This window comes from Lolium rigidum, chromosome 6 (genome assembly GCF_022539505.1).
Source record: "Lolium rigidum isolate FL_2022 chromosome 6, APGP_CSIRO_Lrig_0.1, whole genome shotgun sequence".
Lineage (NCBI taxonomy): Eukaryota > Viridiplantae > Streptophyta > Magnoliopsida > Poales > Poaceae > Lolium > Lolium rigidum.
Window position 1 is genome coordinate 105,170,369 of NC_061513.1, and position 10,179 is coordinate 105,180,547.

Here is a 10,179-nt window from a genome sequence, read left to right on the forward strand (position 1 = left end):
CTCTCAACTAAACCCACAAGTATTAGAGGATTATGAACTCATTTTGTTTGAATATCCATCTACTACTTAGTACATCAAATGAAAAGGCATAGTAAATCCTAGATAACCAATAGCCTTATTTGAAATATTTCTTAATGAAGAAATATGTTCTTCAAAGGTTATTGTTTTGAAGTAAATAACAAGTAATCATTAGCCATGTCTTATAGGACTTATCAAGTATTTGGTATCTTTTGATATTAATATATTTCCTTTAGCGAAAATGAAGTACCGACGTTCTAGTGATAGTGACACTACTATCCGACTATCCGTTGCCCACTTCTAGAAGCAATTATGAATAAATATAGGAAAAAATAGCGGCATGCATTGAGGCTGAGCGGGGATGTCCGGCTAGCTGTGGCAGCGGGCGGCTACGACACGCGTGCGCTGCACGGCCGGATGTGTGGAGGTCAGGTGAGCCTCCGGTATACTTCTGGTTGCCGGCGGCGGGTGGCCAGACCGCCCTCTCCAGTTCCGGTGCGTCGTTGACTCAATGCAATCATCCCTGAGAGCGGCATCAACGTTCAATTCTTTCAGCACATTGGCAGGGCGGTTGCAAGTTTGCCGAGGTGATGCTGTCCGGACGAAAGTCCTACTCCTGTTGGAGTCGACGCCGGTGATACGTCTCCAACGTATCGATAATTTCTTATGTTCCATGCCACTTTATTGATGATACCTACATGTTTTATGCACATTATATGTCGTATTTATGCGTTTTCTGGAACTAACCTATTAACAAGATGCCGAAGTGCCGCTCTCGTTTTCTCGCTGTTTTTGGTTTCGAAATCCTAGTAACGAAATATTCTCGGAATTGGACGAAATCACCTCCCGGGTTCCTATTTTGCCCGGAAGCATCCGGAACACCCGAGAGCCGCCGGAGGGGGGCCCGGTGGGCCCGGATGACATGGTGGCGCGGCCCAGGCCCTGGCCGCGCCACCCTATGGTCTCGTCGCCTCGTTGACCCTCCTGCGCCGCCTCTTCGCCTATTTAAAGCCCCTGCATCGAAAACCCTTACGGAGGGAGCCACGATACGGAAAACCTTACAGAGCCGCCGCCATCGCGAAGCCAAGATCTGGGGGACAGGAGTCTCTGTTCCGGCACGCTGCCGGAGCGGGGAAGTGCCCCCGAAGGCTTCTCCATCGACACCGCTGCCATCTCCACCGCCATCTTCATCACCGCCGCTGCTCCCATGAAGAGGGAGTAGTTCTCCATCGAGGCTCGGGGCTGTACCGGTAGCTATGTGGTTAATCTCTCTCCTATGTACTTCAATACAATGATCTCATGAGCTGCCTTACATGATTGAGATTCATATGAGTTTTGTATCATTACTATCTATGTGCTACTCTAGCAAAGTTATTAAAGTAGTTCTATTCCTCCTGCACGTGTGTAAAGGTGACAGTGTGTGCACCGTGTTAGTACTTGGTTTATGCTATGATCATGATCTCTTGTAGATTGTGAAGTTAACTATTGCTATGATAATATTGATGTGATCTATTCCTCCTACATATGCATGAAGGTGACAAGTGTGCATGCTATGCTAGTACTTGGTTTAGTCGTTTTGATCTATCTTACACTAAAGGTTACTAAAATATGAGCATTATTGTGGAGCTTGTTAACTCCGGCATTGAGGGTTCGTGTAATCCTACGCAATGTGTTCATCATCCAACAAAAGTGTAGAGTATGCATTTATCTATTCTGTTATGTGATCAATGTTGAGAGTGTCCACTAGTGAAAGTCTATTCCCTAGGCCTTGTTCCTAAATACCGTTATCACCGCTTGTTACTCGTTTTACTCGTGTTACTACTGCTGCAATACTACCACCATCAACTACACGCCAGCAAGCTATTTTACTGGCACCGCTGCTACTCGCTCATATATATTCATACCACCCGTATTTCACTATCTCTTCGCCGAACTAGTGCACCTATTAGGTGTGTTGGGGACACAAGAGACTTCTTGCTTTGTGGTTGCAGGGTTGCATGAGAGGGATATCTTTGACCTCTTCCTCCCCGAGTTCGATAAACCTTGGGTGATCCACTTAAGGGAAAACTTGCTGCTGTTCTACAAACCTCCGCACTTGGAGGCCCAACACCTGTCTACGTGAAAGGAGGGGGAACGTAGACATCAAGCTATTTTCCGGCGCCGTTGCCGGGGAGGAAAGGTAAAAGGTACTCACACTCCGGACCTCGGCTACTAAGCTATTTTCCGGCGCCGTTGTAAGTACTCGAAGCTATTTCCTTTAGACTCGCAATTGCGACATTTGGTTTCTTGTTTACACTAGTTAGGCATAATGGAAAACAACAAAAATATGAGAGATCTTTATGAACTTTATCTTGAATTAGGACATGATGTGTTTGAAGAAAGAATTAAGAAACCCATGGAACTTTATATGCATGCTAATGGGAATGTTATTACTATGAATGCTTTGAACACCATTGTTGCTAATGCTATGGAAAATTCTAAGCTTGGGGAAGCTGGCTTTGATGAGCATGATATTTTTAATCCCCCAAGCATTGAGGAGAAAATTTACTTTGATGATACTTTGCCTCCCATTTATGATGATTATAATGATAGTAGTCTTTTGTTACCACCTGTTATGGAGGATAAATTTGATTATGATTACAATATACCTCCTATATTTGATAGCTACTTTGTTGAATTTGCTCCCACTACAACTAATAAAATTGATTATGCTTATGTTGGGAGTAGTAATTATTTTATGCATGAGACTCATGATAAGAATGCTTTATGTGATGGTTATATTGTTGAGTTTGCTCATGATGCTACTGAAAGTTATTATGAGAGAGGAAAATATGGTTGTAAAAATTTTCATGTTACTAAAACACCTCTCTATGTGCTGAAATTTTTGAAGCTACACTTGTTTTATCTTCCTATGCTTGTTACTTTGCTCTTCATGAACTTGTTTATTTACAAGATTCCTATGCATAGGAAGCATGTTAGACTTAAATGTGTTTTGAATTTGCCTCTTGATGCTCTCTTTTGCTTCAACTTCTATTTCTTGCGAGTGCATCATTAAAACTGCTGAGCCCATCTTAACGGCTATAAAGAAAGAACTTCTTGGGAGATAACCCATGTGTTATTTTGCTACAGTACTTTGTTTTATATTTGTGTCTTGGAAGTTGTTTACTACTGTAGCAACCTCTCCTTATCATGTTTTTGTGCCAAGTAAAGTTTCTATGTCAAAGTTGATGTTATATTTGGGATCGCTGCGCAGAAACAGCATTGCTGACTGTCACGAATCTGGGCACAGTTTTCTGTAGAAAATTCGAAAAAATCTGCCAATTTACGAGCGTGATCCTCAGATATGTACGCAACTTTCATTAGTTTTGAGTTTTTCCATTTGAGCAAGTCTGGTGCCAGCTTTAAATTCGTCTTTACGGACTGTTCTGTTTTTGACAGATTCTGCCTTTTATTTCGCATTGCCGCTTTTGTTAAGTTGAATGAGTTTCTTTGTTCCATTAACTTTCAGAAGTTTTGTGCAATGTCCAGAAGTGTTAAGAATGATTGTGTCACCTCTGAACATGTGAATTTTGATTAGGCACTAACCCTCTAATGAGTTTGCTTGAAGTTTGGTGTGAAGGAAGTTTTCAAGGGTCAATAGAAGAGGGTGATATAATGTGATCGAGAAGAGCGAAAGGTCTAAGCTTGGGGATGCCCCGGTGGTTCATCCCTGCATATTTTAAGAACACTCAAGCATCTAAGCTTGGGGATGCCCAAGGCATCCCCTTCTTCATCGACAAATTATCAGGTTTCTTCTAGTGAAACTATATTTTTATTCGGTCACATCTTATGTACTTTACTTGGAGCGTCTGTGTGCTTTTATTTTTGTTTTTGTTTTGTTATTTTCATTCTCTGAATAAGTTCATCCTTGTGTGGGAGAGAGACACGCTTCGCTGGTTCGTATGAACACATGTGTTCTTAGCTCATAATATTCATGGCGAAGTTTCATCTTCGTTATATTGTTATATGGTTGGAATTGGAAAATGCTACATGTAGTAATTGGTAAAATGTCTTGGATAATGTGATACTTGGCAATTGTTGTGCTCATGTTTAAGCTCTTGCATCATATACTTTGCACCTATTAATGAAGAAATACATAGAGCTTGCTAAAATTTGGTTTGCATAATTGGTCTCTCTAAGGTCTAGATAATTTCTAGTATTGAGTTTTGAACAACAAGGAAGACGGTGTAAAGTCTTATAATGTTTACAATATGTCTTTTATGTGAGTTTTGCTGCACCGGTTCATCCTTTAGTTTGCTTCAAATAACCTTGCTAGCCTAAGCCTTGTATCGAGAGGGAATACTTCTCATGCATCCAAAATCCTTGAGCCAACCACTATGCCATTTGTGTCCACCATACCTACCTACTACATGGTATTTCTCCGCCATTCCAAAGTAAATTGCTTGAGTGCTACCTTTAAACAATTCAAAAGTTATTACCTCTTATTTGTGTCAATGTTTTATAGCTCATGAGGAAGTATGTGGTGTTTATCTTTCAATCTTGTTGGGCAACTTTCACCAATGGACTAGTGGCTTCATCCGCTTATCCAATAATTTTGCAAAAAGAGCTGGCAATGGGATTCCCAGTCCCAAATTAATTAACAAAAATAGACACTCCTCCATGGTATGTGATTGTTGGACGGCACCCGAAGGATTCGGTTAGCCATGGCTTGAGAAAGCAAAGGTGGGGAGGAGTGTCATCTAAATAAAACTAAAATAAAAAGGCACTCCTTCATGGTATGAGATTGTTGGCAGGCACCCGAGGATTCGGTTAGCCATGGTTTGTGAAAGAAAGGTTGGAAGGAGTGCCACCCAAAAATAAAATAAAATGGGAGCCGCTCTTTGAAGGTTTGCCTGGCAAGGGGGTTAGAGTACCCGCTACCATTCGTTGACAACAACAAACACCTCTCAAAACTTTACTTTTATGCTCTCTATATGTTTTCAAAACCAAAGCTCTAGCACAAATATAGCAATCGATGCTTTCCTCTTTGAAGGACCATTCTTTTACTTTTATTGTTGAGTCAGTTTACCTATCTCCCTCCACTTAAGAAGCAAACACTTGTGTGAACTGTGCATTGATTCCTACATACTTGCATATTGCACTTGTTATATTACTTTATGTTGACAATATCCATGAGATATACATGTTACAAGTTGAAAGCAACCGCTGAAACTTAATCTTCCATTGTGTTGCTTCAATACCTCTACTTTGAATTATTGCTTTATGAGTTAACTCCTATGCAAGACTTATTGATGCTTGTCTTGAAGTACTATTCATGAAAAGTCTTTGCTTTATGATTCAGTTGTTTACTCATGTCATTACCTTTGTTTTGATCGCTGCATTCATTACATATGTTTACAATAGTATGATCAAGGTTATGATGGCATGTCACTTAAGAAATTATCTTTGTTATCGTTTTACTCCGCTCGGGACGAGCGTAACTAAGCTTAGGGATGCCGATACGTCTCCAACGTATCGATAATTTCTTATGTTCCATGCCACTTTATTGATGATACCTACATGTTTTATGCACATTATATGTCGTATTTATGCGTTTTCCGGAACTAACCTATTAACAAGATGCCGAAGTGCCGGTTCTCGTTTTCTGCTGTTTTTGGTTTCGGAAATCCTAGTAACGAAATATTCTCGGAATTGGACGAAATCACCTCCCGGGTTCCTATTTTGCCCGGAAGCATCCGGAACACCCGAGAGCCGCCGGAGGGGGGCCTGGTGGGCCCAGATGACATGGTGGCGCGGCCCAGGCCCTGGCCGCGCCACCCTATGGTCTCGTCGCCTCGTTGACCCTCCTGCGCCGCCTCTTCGCCTATTTAAAGCCCCTGCATCGAAAACCCTTACGGAGGGAGCCACGATACGGAAAACCTTACAGAGCCGCCGCCATCGCGAAGCCAAGATCTGGGGGACAGGAGTCTCTGTTCCGGCACGCTGCCGGAGCGGGGAAGTGCCCCCGGAAGGCTTCTCCATCGACACCGCTGCCATCTCCACCGCCATCTTCATCACCGCTGCTGCTCCCATGAAGAGGGAGTAGTTCTCCATCGAGGCTCGGGGCTGTACCGGTAGCTATGTGGTTAATCTCTCTCCTATGTACTTCAATACAATGATCTCATGAGCTGCCTTACATGATTGAGATTCATATGAGTTTTGTATCATTACTATCTATGTGCTACTCTAGCAAAGTTATTAAAGTAGTTCTATTCCTCCTGCACGTGTGTAAAGGTGACGAGTGTGTGCACCGTGTTAGTACTTGGTTTATGCTATGATCATGATCTCTTGTAGATTGTGAAGTTAACTATTGCTATGATAATATTGATGTGATCTATTCCTCCTACATATGCATGAAGGTGACAAGTGTGCATGCTATGCTAGTACTTGGTTTAGTCGTTTTGATCTATCTTACACTAAAGGTTACTAAAATATGAGCATTATTGTGGAGCTTGTTAACTCCGGCATTGAGGGTTCGTGTAATCCTACGCAATGTGTTCATCATCCAACAAAAGTGTAGAGTATGCATTTATCTATTCTGTTATGTGATCAATGTTGAGAGTGTCCACTAGTGAAAGTCTATTCCCTAGGCCTTGTTCCTAAATACTGTTATCACTGCTTGTTACTGTTTTACTGTGTTACTACTGCTGCAATACTACCACCATCAACTACACGCCAGCAAGCTATTTTCTGGCACCGCTGCTACTGCTCATATATATTCATACCACCTGTATTTCACTATCTCTTCGCCGAACTAGTGCACCTATTAGGTGTGTTGGGGACACAAGAGACTTCTTGCTTTGTGGTTGCGGGGTTGCATGAGAGGGATATCTTTGACCTCTTCCTCCCTGAGTTCGATAAACCTTGGGTGATCCACTTAAGGGAAAACTTGCTGCTGTTCTACAAACCTCTGCACTTGGAGGCCCAACACTGTCTACAGGAAAGGAGGGGGAACGTAGACATCAGCCGGCGACACCCACGGGTGCCGCTACCTTCTTGAAGGCGGTGTTTCAGGGACTTCTAGTTCTCCTTGGTCAGGCTCTACATTTCTCTAGGGGGAACCCCAGATCTCTTTGATCCGGCGATGGCGGCGCTGCACTTCGTATACCTCGATGGAGACACTTTGGAGCTGCCACTCTGTGTTGGTTGGTTGGCGTTGCTGGGAGACAAGTGGTTGTTTAGCTTGGCTGGAGCGTGGATGGTCGTAACTCTTCCCTCATGTCCACTTTGGTGCCTCAAGCATGGAGTGCTCGGCGAGCTCTATCTCCGGGCAACACGACTCTGGGCTGAGCTCCTTTCTGTGGCATTCCAGCGGTATTGGTTGACCTTGTCTCAAGGATGTTCGTGTCTACGGTGCAGTCTCGGTGATTGTCGTCCTTCGATGGCGTATGAGGTTCTCGTTACCTTGTGTTGTGCCCAGGCTTGCTCATTCGGCGATGGCGGGGGCAAGGAAGTGCGGAGTTCGTCTCGGTGGAACTCTGCCCTTCCATGATGTCGGCGGCTTTCGGTGTCGCGATGTAACCTCGGCAGTGGGATGCCCTTCGACGTTTGCCGCGACCTTCCTAGTTCGATGCCAAGCGGACGTGCAGTGATTGTCTTGGTGGAACTCTGCCCTTCGGTGGTGTTGGCGGCTCTCGGTGTCGCGTCATAACCTCGGTAGTGAGATGCCTTTCGATGATGGATGTGACGCTCCTAGTTCTTTCAAGGTGTAGAGTGATCGTTGGCAAGCGAGTTTTGTTTCTTTGCGCTGCCTCGACTTCAAGATTCTTTCGGTTATCCTTGAGCACTCATTCCCGCTCTTCCTAGTCTGTTTCATTGTTGTTGGATGCTTAGTTGCTAGGCTTAGCGGTGTCGTTTCTGTTTTCTCCTTTCTTTTTTAGACTTGTAATTTGATTTTGTATTTGAGACTTGGCTGAATATTTATTCATGCTAGCTTATGCCTACCGTAGTTACAGTTTAAAAAAATCGGTTTTGCTATGTCTCAGTCAACTAAGATTTTCTTAAGTCCAAGTCACTTGCAAAAAAGTGCTTTGAGTTGCACTTTTCTGTTAAAAAAGTGCAATTGCACTTTTCTACCAGAAATGTGCAACTGGACCGAGTTACACTTTTCTTTGAACTGCAGTTACACTTTTCTGAGGTGACTGAGACTTAAGAAAATCTTAGTCAACTGAGACATAGACACACCCTAAAAAAATATAGAAAAAAAATAAAGATGGGATAAACTTACACTAGTAGCCGTCTTCAACTAAAAAACAGTTACCAATAGGTACGAAGAAAAATGAAATAAATACTGGATGTAGATACGGACGCTAGCAATGCTGCTTTAGTGATTTCCTACGGTGTATGGACAACATACACTGTAAAATTTGATGATCCACCGGCAAAAGCTTTCAATTGATGATGACTCCATTCTCGCCGGTGCCTTTCAACTGTGTGGCGAGATTTTTCAATGCCGCTTTCGACTCCCCGTCGTCGCTCAGCGCCTCCTTTGCCCGCTGCATGGCCGCCTGTGTCCGCTGCCGGAGCTCCCTCCCTCCGTCGGAGTCGATCAGCCAGCTCACCTTCGCCGCCACCTCTTCGGCTTTCACCATTTCCTTGTCATACCCTTCCATGGCCACGGCCAGCCGCATCTCCTCGACCAAGAACACCTTGTTCATGCGCTGCTCCGCGTAGAGAGGCCACGCCAGCATGGGCACGCCCGCCATGACCGCCTCCAGCACCGAGTTCCACCCGCAGTGGGTAACGAACCCGCCCACCGCGTCGTGCGCCAGCACCTCCCTCTGCGGCGCCCACGACATGAGCACCAGTCCCCTGTCCTTGGTCCGTTCCAGGAAGCCTTCGGGAAAGAGCGCGTCGAGGTCGTCGGCAGGCAGGTGCTCGACGCCAGGAGGGCGCCGCACGGCCCACAAGAACCGCTGCCCGCTCGTCTCCAGCCCCGCCGCCATCTCCTTGATCTGCTCGGCGCCGAACCGGCCCAGGCTGCCGAAGCAGAGGAACACCACGCTGGCCTTGGGCTGGCCATCGAGCCACGCGAGGCACTCGTGGCGCTTTGCCCCTGCAGCTTCCTCGGGCTTTACCAGTGGCCCTACGCAGTACAGCGGCGGCGTTCGCCGTCCGGGGAACGTGCAGAGGCCGGAAACGATCGCGTCGGTGGCGCGTGGCTCCAATGAGCGGCAGCTGTTGATGATAACGCCCTGGGAGTTGCACATCTGTTCGGATAAGTCCAAGAACAGTTTGTTGCTCCAGCTGTCCCGGTCAAGGATAGCCGCGGCGAGGTGATCTGCCGGGACCGGTGGCACTCCCGGGGAGTGCACGAGCTCACTGCCGAGGTCTCGGAAGCTCAGGGTGGTCCGCTCGTGGATGACTGGCTGGTAGAGGGATAGGGCGACGCCGGCGATGCAGGTGGTGAGGAAGAAGTAGGTCGGGATGCCGAGCTCCTTGCCCACGTGGATGGCGCTGGTGCAGAAGAAGTCGATGACGAGAGCGGCCGGGGAGGCGGAGCGGAGGAAGTCGCGGAGGTCCGGGTTTGAGGCGCGCGCGAGCTCGAAGACCTTGACCTCGTAGCTCGGCACGTCGGAGGGGAGGGTGGCAGCGGGGAGGCGGTGGAAGGACATGGACGGATTGGCGGCCACGATGCCTGCGAGGAACGACCCGCCGGCGCCTTGGTCGGCTTCCCCGCCGACGACGACGGTTACCTCCAGGCCCTGCGCCACGAGCAGTTTGCCAAGCTCCACCGTGGGGACCAGGTGGCCCGGCATCCCCGGCGGCGCGTAGATGACCACCAGCTTCTTCGGATTGTTGGCGTGGCCATTGTTTTGGAGTGTCATTTTTGGAAGTGGAAGAGGACGGAATGCTCTGGTCTCGCCTTGTCCGGCCTGACTGCTCTGACTTCAGAGCGCCGTGCTGCTTCCGACGATAGGACGAGTGCTATTTGTGCATCAGTGCATGCCGTCTGAGTGCCTCGCTCTCTCGGAGCCGCACGTAGCACCTAACCGATCGCCTTCTGAGGCACGAGGTTTGGCAGGTGTACCGGGCAAGCAAACCAGTGGACGCATATCACTCCTTCAGTCGCCATGTTAACTTCCCTTTAGACGATAGTAATAAAGTCAAGTACTATAGAGT

At 46.5% G+C, this 10,179-nt stretch overlaps 1 protein-coding gene across 1 annotated transcript; it reads right to left on the reverse strand.

Annotated features, from left to right (window-relative positions):
- Positions 1-8,278: 8,278 nt before the first annotated feature.
- LOC124661583 (anthocyanidin 5,3-O-glucosyltransferase-like) lies at positions 8,279-9,964 on the reverse strand. The gene has a single exon (XM_047199458.1). The coding sequence runs from the start codon at positions 9,882-9,884 to the stop codon at positions 8,448-8,450; it is 1,437 nt and encodes a 478-aa protein (XP_047055414.1). The 5' UTR covers positions 9,885-9,964; the 3' UTR covers positions 8,279-8,447.
- Between the last annotated feature and the right edge of the window lie 215 nt (positions 9,965-10,179).

What these genes read in the sequence shown, in the direction of transcription:
- LOC124661583 (XM_047199458.1), bottom strand. Translation starts at nt 9,884, where the DNA reads ATGACACTCCAAAACAATGGCCACGCCAACAATCCGAAGAAGCTGGTG.